General features: G+C 30.9%; 3 protein-coding genes across 5 annotated transcripts; 1 reads left to right on the top strand and 2 right to left on the bottom strand.

The window, feature by feature from the left end:
- Positions 1-2,477: 2,477 nt before the first annotated feature.
- LOC101507139 (biotin carboxyl carrier protein of acetyl-CoA carboxylase 2, chloroplastic) lies at positions 2,478-6,935 on the bottom strand. 2 transcript variants are annotated; one of them, XM_004489398.4, is made up of 7 exons: positions 6,512-6,935; positions 5,228-5,365; positions 4,836-4,999; positions 3,895-4,213; positions 3,401-3,472; positions 3,156-3,221; positions 2,478-2,734 (listed from the first exon to the last, which is right to left on the bottom strand). In XM_004489398.4, exons 1-7 carry the CDS (start codon positions 6,662-6,664, stop codon positions 2,711-2,713), a joined length of 936 nt encoding a protein of 311 aa, XP_004489455.1. In that variant the 5' UTR covers positions 6,665-6,935; the 3' UTR covers positions 2,478-2,710. The 2 variants fall into 2 exon arrangements, with proteins under 2 accessions (XP_004489455.1, XP_004489456.1); XM_004489399.4 differs by having other exon boundaries at positions 5,315-5,365.
- A 2,299-nt stretch (positions 6,936-9,234) lies between these two features.
- LOC101506802 (microtubule-destabilizing protein 60) lies at positions 9,235-12,885 on the bottom strand. The gene is made up of 8 exons (XM_004489397.4): positions 11,819-12,885; positions 11,636-11,681; positions 10,896-10,988; positions 10,687-10,806; positions 10,213-10,311; positions 10,006-10,065; positions 9,788-9,882; positions 9,235-9,608 (listed from the first exon to the last, which is right to left on the bottom strand). The coding sequence occupies exons 1-8, from the start codon at positions 12,664-12,666 to the stop codon at positions 9,494-9,496; spliced, it is 1,476 nt and encodes a 491-aa protein (XP_004489454.1). The 5' UTR covers positions 12,667-12,885; the 3' UTR covers positions 9,235-9,493.
- Positions 12,886-14,563: 1,678 nt separating this feature from the next.
- LOC101506476 (UDP-glucose 6-dehydrogenase 1) lies at positions 14,564-17,429 on the top strand. 2 transcript variants are annotated; one of them, XM_004489396.4, is made up of 2 exons: positions 14,564-14,643; positions 15,591-17,429. In XM_004489396.4, exon 2 carries the CDS (start codon positions 15,606-15,608, stop codon positions 17,046-17,048), a length of 1,443 nt encoding a protein of 480 aa, XP_004489453.1. In that variant the 5' UTR covers positions 14,564-14,643; positions 15,591-15,605; the 3' UTR covers positions 17,049-17,429. The 2 variants fall into 2 exon arrangements, with proteins under 2 accessions (XP_004489453.1, XP_012568077.1); XM_012712623.3 differs by having other exon boundaries at positions 14,579-14,643; positions 15,596-17,429.
- The last annotated feature ends 1,258 nt before the right edge of the window (positions 17,430-18,687 follow it).

The following is an 18,687-nucleotide window of genomic DNA, read 5'->3' as shown; positions in this document are numbered from 1 at the left end:
GCCCCGAGCTTCAAATATTTTTGTGTAATAGTAATTAGCTAATCATGAACTACTCTGATGATTTGCAAATCGGTATTTAATATTCTAACACGCAAGTGAAACAATATCAACCTCTACAAAATGTTGGGTTTAATTTTCAAAAACAGAAAGAAACAATTCGTTTGGCTTAGTGTTTGAAATCCTCGAATCATTAATTGGTTGAGGCTATTATAGATAAGCTTTTGTTTATTTAAATCATGATTTAGGACTTTTCAAACAATAAAATAATGATTTAGACGTGTTAAATGCGTTGAAAATTGGACATGGGCTAAAAGAATCTGCTTCCTTTTCATATTACTACTAATACGAGATTAAAGAACACGGGTTAAGGATTGTACAAAAAAAAAAAAAGGAGATAAGGTGCAATTTTTTTTCAAGGAGAATAAATAGCTAGTGTTTTGTTGTCAAAAATTTTTTTGACAGAAATTTGATTCATGTAACATGAAAATTTTGTCTTTTCTGTCTCTTAAGTGTTTATATTTATAGAGAAACTCTTACTAATTTATGAAAGAAAATAACTTTTAAAAAAAATTGTAACTCTTAGATAACTTAAGATATGCATTGATTTGATGGTTAACAATTGCATTAAATCCAAACATTACAACTACTTGATCAAGTGATACATTAATAAGTTAATTAAAAGTAAAAATGATTTAAATATTTTTGACAGAAATTTGATTCATGTAACATAAAAATTTTGTTGTCTTTTATGCCTCAAAAGTGTCTATATTTATAGAGAAACTCATACCAATTGGTGAAAGAAAACATCTCTTGAAAAAATTGGTAACTCTTGATAACTTAACATATGTATTAGTTTGATGGTTAATAGATGCATTAAATCTAAACATTACAATGACTTAACCAAGTGATACATTAATAAATTATTTAAATTTTACTACATTAATATAACTATTAGATAATTTCAAATATATTTTGAAAATTTTCCTCACAATTCATCTCAGGAAAAAAATATTTGTCAATGTTCGCTTATATCGACTATATATGATTTCTTCTAATATGATCAATTTAACCATGTGTTAACAAGTCATTTGTAAGGTTGATATTACGTTCAATTTAATAGTAATCTCCATAAGGCCCTTTTTTAAATTATGATACCGATAAAACAAATTATCTGCTTATGTAAACATCACACCAAAATGAAAAAAAAAAAAAATCATACTGCAATGACAAATAAACTATCGCACTCAAATGAATAAATTATAAAAAAAAATATTTATTTAAATACAAAGAGAATAAAATAACTTAGAGGGATAATTTTAAATCAAAAAATGATCCTAAACTATCCTTCTAATGGACGAATAGGAAGAAGAAGCTAAGTTACTTTTTTTTAGGAGACACCAGTCAAAGATGTCAATTTTTAGACTCTGAATCTGAGAATAAAATCTTGTTATCACCTAAATGAAACAGGGGGTTTTGTAATCTCTAAAAATATTCACTAAAAAGTAAAATGAAACCTATTTCTTCAATTATGATAATTGTTATGAAAATGGCTCCCAAAATGAGGTTTACAAATGTTAATTGATTCATATGAATTATGAGTCACTTTTTTAACCGTTAATCATATGTTAAAAATGTTGAATAATCGTAAGTTTTTTTAGTAATTATATCATCTCATCTATATAAAAACAAATTAACAAATAATCATATTTTTGGTTTTGGTATCTACTTTGAAATTCGGTTGTCTTAATCTGGCAATGGAAATTTATCTCCAGCAAACTTCTCTTTTACCCCCAAATGTAACAAGTTCTGCAACTCATGCTCATGTAAACTTCAAGCTAGGAACAAATTTTCAAATTTAACTTAACGTTTTCATGACATAGAGAGAAAATAACGACATGAAAAATATACATACAGTGAAATGTCATTCTGTTTCATTCCATTCTATTTTATTTTATTCTATACGGTTCATTATAAAATATTCAAACATGGCTTAAAAGATTATTAGAGATGATGCAAAGGGTATCAATAACTGTCACCAAACAAATATATAAAAGATACAACAGTTTCAATTTGCATTACATTATATTACATTATATTATATTATATTATATTATATTATATTATATTATATTATATTATATTATATTATATTATATTATATTATATTATATTATATTATATTATATTATATTATATTATATTATATTATATTATATTATATTATATTATATTATATTATATTATATTATATTATATTATATTATATTATATTATATTATATTATATTATATTATATTACGATCATGCTTGTAACAAATTGTTGCAAAGAGAAGTTTTTTAGCCACATAAATATGCTATTAAAAACTACATCAAGAACATAACATCCATCCAGCATGTTCATTGAAGAGGAAAAGGGACTCTTCCAAAACTAAATGCAGAAAACATTTAATATTACAAATATCAAAACTGCTTAGAACTACAAAGTCCAATATCCATTCTGATATGCTGAGGCTTTTGTGTCTAAAAATATTTCTAGATAAATTAAAAGGAGGAGGTGGAAGCTTAAGAAGCCAATGATTTCATAATATATTAGACAACTAATGTCACTCAATAAATTTCTGAATAACAGAAGATATTATAAATCATCAAATACCATGCTATCGAACATGGAAGATTCACATCGAGTTTGAAATACGATCCGTTCTGGTACTCATGGAGCTATTACGAAAAGAGGCTGCACGGAGTACAAGTGTATCAGTTAGAGAAACGACAAAGGGAAGGACTTTGTACACAAAACAACCACTAAAGTCACACACATAAGCGCAAATTAGGATTCTCTGCATTCAAGTAATTGCAATGTGGATCGTCATATCAAGATCAGATGACTTGCATTCCAACTTTGTATTTTAGATTTGATTTAACAAAGTCGAAATATGAGTTATGTGATCTTGATCCAACTGACCAAATTGCATGTTTGCATCAAATGTGTGATTCCCTCATCGTAGAGAATCCAAATCATGGATTGTCTAATCTTGATCCAATAGCCACAGGGAATCCAAATCACACACAAACACACACACAAGCACAAGCAAGCAAACACACACACACACACATATATATATATATATATAGAGAGAGAGAGAGAGAGAGTGTACCAGGTCTATGCTGACCGGTTTTCCATCTTCAACTAGTATCTCAGTTATTGTTCCTGATTGATCAGCCTGCCACAAAGGCAATGAAAGGTATAACCAACAAATTAGATCTTTTAAGTTATTGGATAAATGTTGATAGAGATTGGTTTATACGTTACTATATTAGGGAAAAGAAAACAAGATGCTTAAAAGATGAGGATAAATGTAATATATACAAAAACAAACATGAACAAAAAAAATACACATACCTCAATTTCATTCATCAGTTTCATAGCCTCAATAATGCAAACAACCTGGCCTTTTTGCACTTTATCTCCCACCTGAGCCAACAACAAAGTAATCAGGCTATTCATTATTTTGTTTAGCAAACACAACATTAATTAGTTGAAATCCAGAACAGATTTCCTTTTCCTTGTAATAGTATTTTTTGCAATGCTTTGAGAACTGGACCGATTGGTTCAACTGTTCAACCAGTTGAACCAAGAACCACCCTTTGCCGGTTGGTTTGATCCCAGGTGTATTATAGTCTGGTTGTACTGGGTTGAACCATGGTTGAACAGCCGTTGGTTATTTATTTACCTCTGTCACCCGGTTCAACCATGGTCGAAACGATTGAATCATGACCCAAAGGTCTCACCAGTTTGATCTCCAATCTAGTTTTTAAAACACGGATTTCTTTTTTGCAAATTGACGCCTCGACAGAAAAAGACGTCTGCTATTCGAAATATGTATGTTTACATACCTTGACAAACGGAGGTTCACCAGGTCCCGGACACCTGTAAAAGGTTCCTGCCATTGGACATTTCAGCTGTGGATGAGAGGATGCACTTCTTTTGGGGGGAGGTAACGCAGGTGTTGCTTTCGAAGGCGGAGGAGAGCCTGCAGGAGCAGAAGCAGCTGCCGGTGCTGGGGGTGGTGGCGAAGGAAGTGTTTGATAGTACAACGGTTGTTGAGGCATGGCTGCGGCCGGTGGAGGCTGCAAAGCTTCTGTTTTTCTTATCAAGAGCTCACAGTCTGATTGCTTCAGTTGCAGTTCCACAATATCTCTAGAATCCACAAGTCTGGCCATGGAAATAATAGTATTAATAGTGTGTGTTTAGTTTATGGCGGTGAAAATTGATGTTCTTTTTGTAACTATGTTATTGGTGTGAAGTATTCACCAGCTTTGTTGATGACTAATCTCTGTCGGGGAACCTAGGTTGACCACCTTTAATAAGGTCTCCCCTCTCAACTACATTTTTTCCATCTACAAGGCTTGAACCCGAGACCTTGCTTAACAGGGTCTGAGTCTAGTTCCACTCAGACCAATGTAGGTGGTGAAAAGTGATTTTGATTGAATTGGTTTTTATAAAACTGATTTTCGTAAAATATGGTTTTAAGGTAAAATGATTATGTTTTGATATGTTTGTTTCAAAGTGAGTTGAACGATAAATTTAAATGTAAAAATCAAGTTTAGAAACAAAAGTTACAAATTTTAGCTTCAAGTAAGAATTAATTCTAATCGTGAACCTCCAAACATATCATAATCATTTTTAAGTCTTCAGAATCACTTTTGACTCCCCCAAAAGTGAATCCAAACATTCACTAAATAAAAACAATGGAGACAATGCATGTTTCTAACATAGACAAAAAAACTAAAAAAAGTTATGTGATTGCATTAAAAGTGTAGCTGCTTATTCTTACTTTACAAGGTCAGCAACTTGAGTCATGAATGCAGAAACTGAAGATGCATCTTCAACAGAGTCACCAGAGACATTTCCATTTTGGTTTTCTTTCTCTTTTATTGCAGCAACAGTAGGTCCATTGACCGGTACAGGTACAGACTTTGAATTTTCGACGGCAGCAGCCTATGATATGTATAAAAGAGCATAAGTTATAGTAAAATTTTCACAATATAGCACATTTGAACAAGCCAGATAAAAATTCCGGTCCAAATAAAACTCAATGTGAACTCTGCATGATTGTGACCTATGTAACATCGACACTTCAGATTAAAATAATGTCTACGTGTCCGATACAAAAATTACACTTTTGATTACATAATAAAATCACTTTTATTTTTCTCAAACTATTACCGGCGTTTGTGTCTGTGTCAATGCTTCATAGGCTGTAACTAGTCCCCCTCTCAAAAGAGAAAAGAAAGAGACTGGAAGCGAACTGACCTCGTTACGTTGTGCTTGAGTCTTGAGAGGAAATTGCTTCCTGTTAAGACACTGCAAGAGACAACAAACAAAACAACAATTGAAACAATTAATTGAATTAAATAACTAGGAAAAATATAACACAAATTATTTATTTATTCAGTGAATAAAAAAACCATCTACAAACCAAAATTATTATATGGATAAACTACAATATTTCGAATTTTAAGCACATTGAAACTAATGGTTAAGACTGTAGTGCAATGACTTGAATGAATTTTAGCTGCAATTGTGTTCATAGGTCCATCAAATGCAATGAATTTAACAAACTTATGCAAGTCATAACATAGTGAAAACTTTCAGTAAAAAAAATGCTGCAAGTGATTTTAATTGATAGGCAATTAAAACCATAAAGTTACATATTTATCATGATATAATAACATATGCTGAAAATGACAGAAAAATTAATGTTACCAAATAAAGATATTGGCAACAAGGAATCCAAATTTCTAAAAATTCAGCTGTTAATCTTGTATATCTATCTAATCTTCCAGAAAAAAAGGAGCACATGGAAAAAGCAAAATTGAAGATTCTCAAGTGGTCCTTAGCTTCAATTATCCTATAATTAATACATTATTAATTATAAATCTTACAATAAAAAAAGGTGGATATAGATAAGAAAAAATGAAGATTTCAAGTGGTGGCCCTTAGCTTCTATTATTCTATAAGCAATACATTAATTAGTATAAATCTTACAATAAAAGAGTGAATCACAAAATTTAGTCATGAAATTGTAAGCATAGAGAATTTGCTTCTTGAAATTAAACAAAATTTGAATAATCAAGTTGATTATTTCAATTAAGGACGAATCAACTAGGAGTACCCGAGTTTGTTTGAACCCTCGTTGGACCAATCTTTGGCCAAACATTACTTACCTCTTGCCGAACTCCATATTACGAAAATTTTCTCCCCTAAGAACGAGAAGTTTAAGACAAAAATGGAAAAACCTAGGGACTAATATGACCAAGGACATTCAATTTCATCAATTATCTTAGAATTTCATGACCAAATTGTTACTCTTCTATATTCTAAGACTAAATTGGTTATACATTCTGAACAAAACAATCAATCACACATATAGTAACAAGATTAGCCAAAATTTGAAACAAATCAACATGGTACTATCATAAAATCAATTCCATATTCAAATCACATTACCTTAATCCCAAAGGATGCTGACTCAGCAGACAAAGATCCAAATGATTGAGAATGCTTCAAGCTCAACCCACTTCCAAACAAGATCTTATTAGATTTCAACCCCAATATGGAAGGAGAAGGACATTTAGGGCATGGAACCGATAAAGAAGCCATTTTTATTTTGTTGGAACCAACCCCACAAATAAAAAACAAAACTTTCCTTCGTCCAAGCTCAAAAGGTAGTGTGATCTATAAAGAATGATGAAAATTGTTATGTGGGTCGGTGAGATTATAAGGTTGAAGGCGACGAGATCGAAGAAAATGTGTGAGGAATATGAGAAAATGAGAATGAATGATGGAGAATACAAAGGAGGGATTATTAGAAAGACAATGTGTTTTTCTAGATTTTTTTTACATGTTTCGTTTCGATGATTACGATGTAACCATCAATGTCATAAAAGTGTTAGTAACTAACTTTTGTGACAACAATAAAAACCATAGTCACTGTTTTTGCATTTTGTCTTGGAGACACGTTTAGTATCATGTTTCTTTCCCTCCAATAATCCAAGTGGATAACACAATGTTTTTTCATAGAATTGCCACCTATGGTTAGAAATTCTTTTCACACCTACTATTTTAACTTCAATCTAAATTTGGAATTTTGTAATTAATAATCTATACTCATTTAAATTCATCAGAAAAAGAAAAAAATGATGCTCATTTTTGTTTATCTAATTTGAAAAATATATTGTGTTTTTTTTCGAATTCTCAATATGGTAAGAGAAACAAACCTTAATTCTACTAAATGATCATGAGATTATTAATTGCCTACATGATTCTTTCGATTATATTTTATGGATTTGTTATCATCTTAAAGTCTTGCAAATTTCTTTTTAGATCTTTTACTACCTATAATATTTATTTAGTTAAACGGTTAACAAATGATGTAAGTCACTTTTTATCAAACATGACAATATTTACAACTAAAACAAAGTAGTTTTATCTTCAGTCACTTAGTATTTCCTATTTAATTTTGAATGAAATGCATTAAATTTTTACTTAAAAAAACTATATTATTCGTTTATAAATAAAAATAACTACTTTTACACTATTTAATAATTAATAATAGTGATTAAATGTATTCAATTTTTGATTTCATGGAAAAAAATGAAATACATTTATTAATTTATCTGTAATTACAATGATTATTTTCTCCCAATATTATGAAATTAATTCTCGTCAAAATAAAATATTAAGAAATTAATTTAAATGTGTTTTTAGAATAATAACAATAAATGTTGATAAAGTAGTTGAAATTTATTTATATTTGAATTAAACAAATGCATACACCTTTTTATTTATAAGTGAGTCTAAGAATAAAAATAAACGTCATTGTAATTTTTTGTCACACCTCTTCCGCGACTTGAGTTCAAATATGAAATCCACTTATTATACGAAGATTTATGATTTTTATTAATTTACTTCTTGATTATGACTTAAGAAAGTCCATTTCTCTAGGGTCGTGCCTTTGTTTTTATTTTGTTTTTTCCTTTATCATAAAAAAAAAAAAAGTTAATGGCCATGGCTTTAGCTTTTATTGTGGCTAATTTAGTAGGTATATTGCCTTTTCATTATTGTGTTTGATTTTCTTGATACAAAACTATTAGCTATGCTGCCTAATGTATAATTATAAATGCCTTTCTAGACTGCTGCTTAAGCAACTTTCGAGCTAATAGAACCAACTCAATATGTTTAATGAAAACTTTTCACTAATTGTGTACCTAACAACCTACAAATAGACTAAATAAAACGATTGATAATTCACTACGGAAGTGTTGAGCACTACAACTACATCTATCATAAATAATTGATGGTTCCTTTTCATTTCATATGAATATCTATGTGAAATTGAGCGTGTCGATGTCTTTGACACTCCTACGACATATATTTGACAACTCAGACAAGTGTTTTAAAAGATTTTTTTTTATATATTTTAACTTACCTTAGACACCTCTTAAACACATTTTAAACACATCTATGAAAGTTAAAGATACGTCAAAATTAGTTACAAAGGTTAATGAGTTGGTATATTTTTATGTTTAGTTATTTTATTTTTTAATAAATTGATATTTTTTATATTTAGCTACCTCATTAATTGTTAAAAATTAGTAGAAACAAGACTAATTAAAAAATATTACTTGATTGATAAATTTATTTGTCTTATTTTGACTCTTTTAATCTCTACAACAGTTACAAAGAAAATTTTGCCTTTATATTTGCCCCCTCATAAATCTATGGCTAGTTTCACCATTTGACGAAACAATGAAGATCAATGGAGGATTAAAGACATTAATTTGATTAGATCATATCTAGCATTTTAGTAATAGATTGATTAATGGTTAGATCACGTTTATTTTGTTTCTTGTTTTATAGTACATTTGTAATGAAACAAATTACTCAATTTAAATATTTTATAAATAATGTTCATATTTTATCTATTTATTTAAAATAACAAATAAATGTGCATTGATGCTGATGTCCTATGTTTTCTACATTAGTAGTGTTGACATGTCCGTTTCTGGGTCGTGTCCAGTGGTCCGTGTCAACATTACATATCAAAGCATGTATTGGTTTTGCAGTGATATATCCAGTGCCTAATGATCTTCACTTGATAATGAAATAATAATGAACAAGAAAGTTGCAAAAATATGAGAATGAATCTATAATGAATTCAAATCCAAAAAAAAAAAAAAAGTAAGTTCATTTCATTTCAATGAAAAGAAGATACCCTTTTGTACAAAGGCAGAAAAATAATTTGCAACTAATATTGGTTGCCCATATACAAATTGAATATTATTCAGATAATGGAGAAATTGAAAAAGATTTCTCTTTTCATCAGCAAAAATGACCCTTTGAATCTAAGTTGAGGGTAAGGAAGAATAGGGTCTCATTTCATTCCATGATACACACTTGATCTTTCTCATCAGCAAAAGACTTAGAATATCAGTTGAAGTATGAAGAGTAGGATCTCATCTCATTCCATGACAAGCACTTGATCTTCTTGTGGTGAGGTATGTGAAACTTAGGTTCTCTTGGTATAGTTGGATGCTTCATTGACCTTTAAATCAAAATCAAAATATAACAATGAGAAAAAAGATAGCAAAATAATATGTAAACAATCTCGAGCATTGATTTAGATCCAACAGTTGAAGTCGGTAACTATGTGACACAATTACTGTAGGGAGTCTATTTCCTTATGTTCTAAGATTGTTCATCATGAGATTGATCAAACATTACCTCCTTGGTATAAAAGGCTTATCAAAATAAGGCATTGGTTGTGCTTTAGGAATAAGTTCCTTCCTCAATCTCCTAATCTCTTCCTCTTCAGCCAACTATAAGAGAATACAACACATACAAGACACAAGCAATTTAGATCACAAGTAAACATAGTAATAACTCAAACAAAAACTCATTGATTTGAGATGGAAAGTTTGTAGATATTGTATTTGTTGTACCTTATGTTGCCTTTCCATTTCCATTTTCTGTTGTTCTATCAAGCTCCATTTTTCAGCTACCTACACAATTAAACATTCATCAAACTTTGTTTGTGTTTTCTACAAAATGACAGATATATCAATAGCTCACAATTAGATTCAGAAGTTACAACACATAATGTATAAAACAAAAGCAGAAGGAATAGAATCAATAGATGAAAGAGGCACCTGATGATCGAATTCGGCGCGATCGATTGCTCTCAAATCACTATGAAGCTTAAAGTCAATAGGCTTTGTGGTTTCTTTCACAGGAGGTTTTGGCAAGCACTGTAAAAAGTAGTACCAAAAGAATGCTTGGTGACCAAATTTGACTGTGAATTATGTTTTGGATTACACTACACTCGAACTCGTATACACATCAAAATAAGGACTTTGACGAGAAAATTGTAAAACTTAGGTGCAGTGCCTTAGACACTTTTCTTACCGTTCCTTTAACAAAATAGAGTTCACACACAACTGTTATAAGTTATTTGAAGTGGTCTGAAAAAGTTGTAATTTTGTGACAGGAAAAAGACCTTACCTCCTGTTTTACATTTTTTATGGATAAAACTGATGGAAAAATCATTTGCTCCATGAGTTTTTCCACAAGAAAATTCCCTATTGCACTGCATTTAAGTTTTATCTGCGAGAAAATGGCCTTACCTCGGGTTCATCGGTAGTCCATGGAAGACCTTGTGCAACAGGTACTCGCAGTTTCTCTTCTTCGGTCAAAATCTCTTTAACTTTCTTCATAAATTGTTCCTCTTTCATTTTGCCCCTTTGCTACAGTAGCATTATTGTAAATGCATCACCAATGTAATCACTGAAAAATTTGAAGGAAAAAAAAACCAATTATTTGTGTCATCAATTACCTCAGTTCTTAGCTTAAATGGTTTCTGGCTAGTGCCTTTTAGCTTCTGCTTATTCCACCTCCTTCCTCCAAAAGTACTAGATGATTCCAAGCTCTAAAACACACATTCATAAGTTAAAAAACAACCTTATTAATAGTGAATCATTAATCAATCTTCACATAGAACAAGGGGAATTAAGAAATCATCTTGTGGATTGAGCAATGAGACTTTGTGAATTCAATATTCTTAGAATGAATTACAATGAGATAACTAAGACTATTTATACAAGCAAAATAGTTATCATAAAGGATAACTAACCAACTACACAAAACTAACTGCTATAACAATCTGCAAAACTGAATGATCTAAACTGAGTTAACCAAGGAAAGGAGTTGTTAGAACAACAACCTCAACTCAAAAGAAAATAGATACAAAAAATGCAATTAGAGAACACACAAGATTTGATCGTGGAGCAATCGTGTCCACGTCTCCAATTGCAATGCGGCTGCAGCACACTTCAATTATGATTCAAGCTTAGGGTTTTCAGTGTACAACTTGCGTTTAAATACTACATTTCGGCCAAACTCAAAAGGCTGTCACTCTTGCTCTCCCGATTGAGAGACCTATCCACTTATCACTAACTATACGTCATACCAAAGGGGAGTTAACTAACTACTCTAGTTAAAGAAAGACTACAACTATATAAGCTGCAACAGTACTACTTAAAATACAATAACAACAGCATTATCTAAAAATCTTACATTTCTCCTGCTTATTCTACCTCCAGAAGAGTTCCTGCTACACACACTGCACCATAAAAAAAAAAAACACAACAATTGATACAAATCAACAACTTCAAGCAAAGTGAATCAAATCAAAATTCAAATAGAATGAAACAACAAGCTTTAGAAAGGTATCAAAGTAAAAAAGAAAAAAACACAAACCTTCCAACTCCACTTTCCCAAGAAGAACCTGAACCCCTTTTATCCAACCCAAGTTGTTCAGATGTCAAAGTACAATTAAACAGACCATCATCATCACAACAACCAGAAAGAACTTCAACTTCAGTTTCAGATTCCTTAACAGGTAGTTGAAATTGCAATCCTGGTAATGCCCATTTCATCACCTTATTCTTCTTCTCCTCTTCACAATATTGTTCCTCCTCATTCTTCTCTTTCTCCTCAAAACTATTTGATGATGATATACTAAGAAGCCTCTCAAAAGCCTTAACCAAATGCATAACTTTCCCATTTTCAGGAACATTATTCCTTGCTTCTTCCAACACTCTCTCCCTCCTTCTTTTCACTATAGAACTACAATTACCCTCTTCAACTTCTTCTTCTTTTCCTTTTCCTTCTTCATCATCATCCAATTTTCTTTCTTCATTTCCAATATCATGAATCAACAAATTTGCTTCAATAACCTCTTCAAAAACTTTCTCAGCTTTTTCTTCTTCTTTCTCTTCATCATCATCAAAAGTTTTGTCTTTGATGAAAAACCCTTCTTGGGAAGCCCTTAAATTCTGATAAGCTTCACAAACACACTTAGTTCCATCATCATCAACATCATCACTTTTTTCTTTACAAGTACACGAAACCGTTTTCTTCTTAGGACTTTGATTCTTCTTCTTCTTTGCAACTATAAACTTTCTCTGACGAATTCTGTTATGAGGAACAACAGCAACAACATTAACATTAACATTGTTGTTGTTTTTGTTTTTGTTTAATGATTTTTGAAGTGTGTTTGTGTTTGGATTCATATTTTCAATGTTTGAGGGTTTCTCAGGAGTCATTGCCGCCGATTGATTATCGCCGGAAAAATTACACCGATTTGATGGGAATTTTAAAGGGTATTCGTAAATGTGAGAAAGATTGAAACTTGAGAGTATGAATGTGTGATTGGATTGAATTGGGGATAAACAAAAAAACGAAAATGAAGGGAAAAAAATTGGAACTTTTTTTTTTGTTTTGAGAGAGAGAAAGAGGCGCTCTTTGGTATTGTAACGGCTACTTTTGCTTTCATTTTCGGATTTTTTTTATAAATGTTAAATGAATAAATAAATTAAAATTCTGTTTCCATTTCTGGATTTTGACTGTTATAATATATTATATTATATATAGACATTATCAATTATCACATATGAGTAATTTTTTTTTCCAATTCTAATGATTTCATCGAAGAGTAAAAAGACAAATATTATATTGGATATATTGCAAATTTAAGATATAATTCTCCCGTCTTAAATTTTTTCCATAAATAAAAAAGATTTTTTTGAGCAATTCAGTAAAAAAGTTAAGAATTTTTTTATTGAGATTAGAAATATAATTTTAAATTTTTATAGAAGTTAAAATACATTTAATTCAAATAGTTATTAAGGATTGAACTCAACTAAGAAATTTTAGTTTAATTTTTATCCTTTATTTTTTAATACAATCTCATTTTTTTCTTTCTAAAATAAAAAGAAAGAAATTGGGAACCGATTGCTCTAGAATTTTTTTTGACCTCTTTATATGTTTTTAGTTTATAAGAGTTTTTGTAAACTTAAATATCTTTGCAACCAATGTAAATAAATAAATTAATAATTTTAATATCCGTGATTGTTGCTTAAGTTAAAAGCTCTTATCAAATTTTTATTTGTTTGAAGTCAATGTATTGAGTTAAGAAGACACCTTAATCTTTGTTAAATTCAAAGTTACACTCCAATTGTTTATAAGATCATTTTCGAATTTTTAAATTAATTAATTATTTTTATATTTTTAATTAATTAATCTTTTATGTAATTAACAATAAACACTACTACTTCTTTTCCTAATTATAAATATCATTTCGAAAGAAAAAAAAAAAAATTTACTAGATACATTTGTTATTTTTTTCTTTCTAAACACATCAAATTTAACACTTTTAAATACAAATATTATTTTAAAAAATAAGACATAAAATGAACACATTAACTACTCCATAAATTTTTCGGGTGCAAAAAAAAATAAATGCTTATAATAAGAGATGATAATAGTATAATAAAAACATTTAATTAATAAATTTAATACTACTTCCCCTTTCTTAATTTCCATAATTTAATTTATGTGAACTTATAATTATAATTAAGTACGAAAATAATATAAGCCACCTACAAAGGTGGTCAATAGTTGCCTTCTCCTTGTATTTGAGTCTCACATTGTCAAATTAGACACTCTCATCTTTGAACTATATAAGATCAAAGCCTACTTAAAATGGTATAAAAGTAGAATTTTGCAAGACATTTGTGGAATTGAACTCATAATACAAACGAAAACATCTTCCCACCAAACGCATCGGTTTCACAAAGTTTGTCCATTTTGGTAATTACACCAACCAAACTTAGATTTGCATTCAGTATATATAATCTTGACAAATTATAACACCATTAATCAATTTTAAAAAATATTTAAAATTTTAACAATTATATCCGTGTTTCTTAAACGTAAATGTTAATGGTCATTTTTATTGTTATAACTGAGATAATGATTTAAATAATATCGATTTAATAATAATACAAAAAAATAAATATATATCTCGTACTGAATCAATATCAATAAAGTTAAAATTTTCGATAATTTTTAATTACTGGTCTATGGTGAACCACTTTATAGGGACTACACCAAATAACCCACCTATAATGTTATATATATATATATATATATATATATATATATAAAAGCATCTCTCACTCTCTCTGATCCTTTCTTCGTTTGCTCTTTCTTAGTCAGAGATTATTCATCCTTCCTTGCAGGTAAAAACTAGACACCCCATTTCCTCACATTGTGTCTTCAATTTTATTGTTAGTCAAATTTTGAATCTTTTTCACTATATTGTCATTTTAACAGAATCAACTTCAAGAAGAAAAAAAAAAAGCTGAATCATTGTTGGTTTGAATAATTGAATCGTCTTTTTATATATTATGGACAGTGTAGTTAGTTCTTTGTGATTCATGGGTTTTGATTCTGATTTGTGTAAATAAAGTTTATAGATCTTGAGATATTTTCTGTTTCTTGTATAGTAAGTTGTTCAAGTTTTGTCATTGATTCAATGTTGTTTGCATTTATTGGATCTGATGTGATCAGTGGTTGATATATTATTATAAATAAATGAATCTCAAACTTTTTTGTTTCTCTGGTTAATGCTAGATCTACTAATAGACTTTGTTAAGATTGGTCAATGAATGGTCAACATGTAGTCATGGAAGTTTATTACCAAAATCATCCATCATCCGTACTTGCATGTGGTATATAGATCTATAACAATGTTTTAAAAACCGGACATCAAATCGGAGAGTCCTCGAGATCGTGGTTCAAACTTGATCTTGGATGGAACTGTGGCTCAAATAATCGAAATGTAGACAATGTTAGTTCACGGTTCAACCAGTTGAACCATCCGGTTCGGTATTAAAAATGTTGACCTTGATTCTTCTATGATATTTTTTTTGGGGTAATTGCTTTGTGATTCTTGAAGAAAAGGAGCAAACTCTTATTTCATCAATGGTTGGCGAGTTTTAAATAAAGATCTGGGATTGTGATTTGGGCCGCAACATAACGGTTTTGTGTTGCCAAAACCACAACATTCTTTATGCACCATTGGCCTCATTTGACTGCGATTCTTTGCAATCTTGATATAAAAGATTTCAAATTAGCTTTTGTTGCATTATTGTATTTACTGATATATTTGAACACCATTGGATAGGTCAGAAAAGAAAAAATGGTGAAGATTTGCTGCATTGGTGCTGGATATGTGGGGGGTCCAACAATGGCAGTGATTGCATTAAAGTGTCCATCCATCGAAGTTGTTGTCGTTGATATCTCGAAATTGCGCATTGCAGCCTGGAACAGCGATCAACTTCCTATCTATGAACCCGGTCTTGATGGTATAGTCAGGCAATGTCGTGGCAAGAACCTTTTCTTCAGCACTGATGTTGAAAAACATGTCTATGAAGCTGACATTGTGTTTGTATCTGTCAACACACCGACAAAAACTCGAGGCCTTGGAGCTGGCAAAGCAGCCGATTTAACATATTGGGAGAGTGCAGCTCGAATGATTGCCGATGTTTCAAAGTCCGACAAAATTGTTGTAGAGAAATCAACTGTTCCTGTCAAAACTGCTGAGGCTATAGAGAAAATTCTAACACACAATGCAAAAGGTATCAAGTTTCAGATTCTGTCGAACCCCGAATTTCTCGCCGAGGGAACTGCAATTCAAGACCTTTTCAATCCAGACAGGGTTCTCATTGGAGGCAGGGAAACCCCGGAAGGTGAAAAAGCGATTCAAACATTGAAAAATGTTTATTCTCAATGGGTTCCTGAGGGGAAAATCTTAACAACAAATCTTTGGTCTGCAGAACTTTCTAAGTTAGCTGCTAATGCTTTCTTGGCTCAGAGAATTTCATCTGTCAATGCAATGTCAGCACTTTGTGAAGCTACTGGTGCAAATGTTAATCAAGTTTCCTATGCTGTTGGTACCGACACACGGATCGGACCAAAGTTCCTTAATGCAAGTGTTGGTTTTGGTGGTTCTTGCTTTCAGAAAGATATCTTAAACCTTGTTTACATTTGTGAGTGTAATGGCCTTCCGGAAGTGGCTGAATATTGGAAACAAGTTATCAAGATTAACGATTATCAGAAGAATCGGTTCGTGAACCGAGTTGTTGCATCGATGTTTAACACAGTTGCTAACAAAAAGATAGCCATTTTAGGATTTGCATTCAAGAAGGATACAGGTGATACACGGGAGACACCGGCTATTGATGTGTGTAAAGGACTACTCGGCGATAAAGCGCGGTTGAGTATATACGATCCGCAGGTAACCGAGGATCAAATTCAAAGGGATTTGTGGATGAACAAATTTGATTGGGACCATCCTATACATTTGCAGCCGACAAGTGGTTCATCTGATAAGAAAGTGAGTGTTGTTTTGGATGCTTATGAAGCAACTAAAGATGCAGATGGTGTTTGTGTTCTAACTGAGTGGAATGAGTTTAACAGTCTTGATTATCAGAAGATTTATGATAACATGAGAAAACCAGCATTTGTTTTTGATGGAAGGAACATTGTTGATTGTGATAAGCTACGTGAGATTGGTTTCATTGTGTATGCAATTGGTAAGCCACTTGATCCATGGCTCAAAGATATGCCAGCTGTGGCCTAAAACCAAGACACTTCAAATTGAAGGCGTATTCGTTGTCTGTGTTACCACACCGACACATGTAGTTATATTAATTACTTTCAATTCATTAAATTGATATTGGTGTCTCCATTGTTGGTGTAATGTTCGATGTCATTGTGTGCAACGGTGCTTAAGCCTAAAACATAACTTCATTTTTAAGTCAATTTTTTTGGCTTAAAGCTTGATTCAATTTTTTAATTTTTTTTGACTCATAATTTTCTTTGGTATTTTGCACTTTCCCATAGTAGTTGTCATTAACGAGTGTAAATTATGGGAAAGTATGAGGCACTATGTTTTTATTTTTCTTTGTACTGCACCTCAATACTGTTTGGCAGTTATGAATTTAAGATTTTTTTTTATATATTTAATTAATATGTTTCTATTAGAGATTGGTGAATGCTTAGGAAGTTTCTTTTTAGTTTCCAGCTTAGGAAATTTCTTTTTGGTTTCCAGCTTAGGAAATTTCTTTTTGGTTTCCAGCTTAGGAAATTTCTATATGAAAAAATTGGGTCTACACTCATTTGTACTTTGACACATAATTAAGATTCTGAAGTCTCTGTAGTGTCTTACCAAAATAGACACCAAACCATTACGTGAATAAAGTGTATTTTTGTTTTAAAAAAAAATGTGTATTTTGTACAACTCCAAGACAAAAAAAAATAAGTGTAGGGATATTACTCCAGTTATTGGAGTACAAGTAACAATTATCTATAATCTAATTTTCCAGCCAAATGTTTTCCTTACCCATTAAGTTTATACAGTTCCTCACCAAACCACAGTTTTTTGACTCAGCCAAACCACATATTTCCTTGCAATTCCATGTATATTTATTTTTTATAGATAAAGAACTATATGAGTTAGGAAGGGAATAGGCAACATTTTCATATATTGCATTAAGCATATAACTTTTTTTTTTTTGCTTTTTTGTTTTGTTATGGATGATGAATCTTAATAGTATTAGTTAGGAAGGGTTATTTTACAACCACTTAAACCCTATTTTGTTTATTATAAACTGACAAAGGGGTGTGTTGGTTCAACATCGTAAAAAAGAAATCATTTTCATTTTTTCTCTGTCGTTGTCGTTCTATTCAACATTATTATATTTTTGCTCTATTGTTTTTGTTCTTTACGTGACTATTCTCATTTTTGTCGATTACAATTACTATTAGAAGTTAATTTTAATTACTATTAGAGTTTGATTTTGATTATTAATTATGATTACCCTTTTAATTTTGTATATTTTGCTATTTTTCTTTAATATTTTTTTTATGTTGTTAGTATTTTATATTTAATTTATTTACAGTTTTTTTTCACAATAGCGTGCATCCCACTATCCTATCTTTAGGATTCTGCATTCTGTGCCGCTATCTGACAACATAACATGAAACAAAATAAGGGATGTGAGGCTTGGCTTAATTAATTGGTATACAGTTGTAGACAAAGGTCTGCTTTACACGTTTACTTGACTTTCTTATCGGAAAGAGCAGGGACACACTACCTACAGGCAGAGACAGGACAGCAAACTTATGGGCACCTTTTTTTTTGTAAGTCATATCTATTCTTTGTCTGCGAAGCGAGCCTTCACTGGGGAGATAGCGACCTCTTCAACTCCACTACTACT

The sequence above is a fragment of the Cicer arietinum genome, chromosome 2 (genome assembly GCF_000331145.2).
Source record: "Cicer arietinum cultivar CDC Frontier isolate Library 1 chromosome 2, Cicar.CDCFrontier_v2.0, whole genome shotgun sequence".
NCBI classification, from domain to species: domain Eukaryota; kingdom Viridiplantae; phylum Streptophyta; class Magnoliopsida; order Fabales; family Fabaceae; genus Cicer; species Cicer arietinum.
This window is presented reverse-complemented; position numbering and strand designations above follow the sequence as displayed.

Excerpts from the sequence above, each read along its gene's own strand:
- LOC101507139 (XM_004489398.4), bottom strand. The coding sequence starts at position 6,664 with ATGGCTTCTTTATCGGTTCCATGCCCTAAATGTCCTTCTCCTTCCATA. Across the intron at positions 5,366-6,511 it reads CAGCATCCTTTGGGATTAAG|TGTCTTAACAGGAAGCAATT; the intron begins GTAATGTGATTT and ends TGTCTCTTGCAG. Across the intron at positions 3,473-3,894 it reads GTGAACCTCCGTTTGTCAAG|GTGGGAGATAAAGTGCAAAA; the intron begins GTATGTAAACAT and ends TTGTTGGCTCAG.
- LOC101506802 (XM_004489397.4), bottom strand. The coding sequence starts at position 12,666 with ATGACTCCTGAGAAACCCTCAAACATTGAAAATATGAATCCAAACACA. Across the intron at positions 11,682-11,818 it reads TGGGAAAGTGGAGTTGGAAG|TGTGTGTAGCAGGAACTCTT; the intron begins GTTTGTGTTTTT and ends TTTATGGTGCAG. Across the intron at positions 10,807-10,895 it reads CATTTAAGCTAAGAACTGAG|CAAAGGGGCAAAATGAAAGA; the intron begins GTAATTGATGAC and ends ATGCTACTGTAG.
- LOC101506476 (XM_004489396.4), top strand. The coding sequence starts at position 15,606 with ATGGTGAAGATTTGCTGCATTGGTGCTGGATATGTGGGGGGTCCAACA.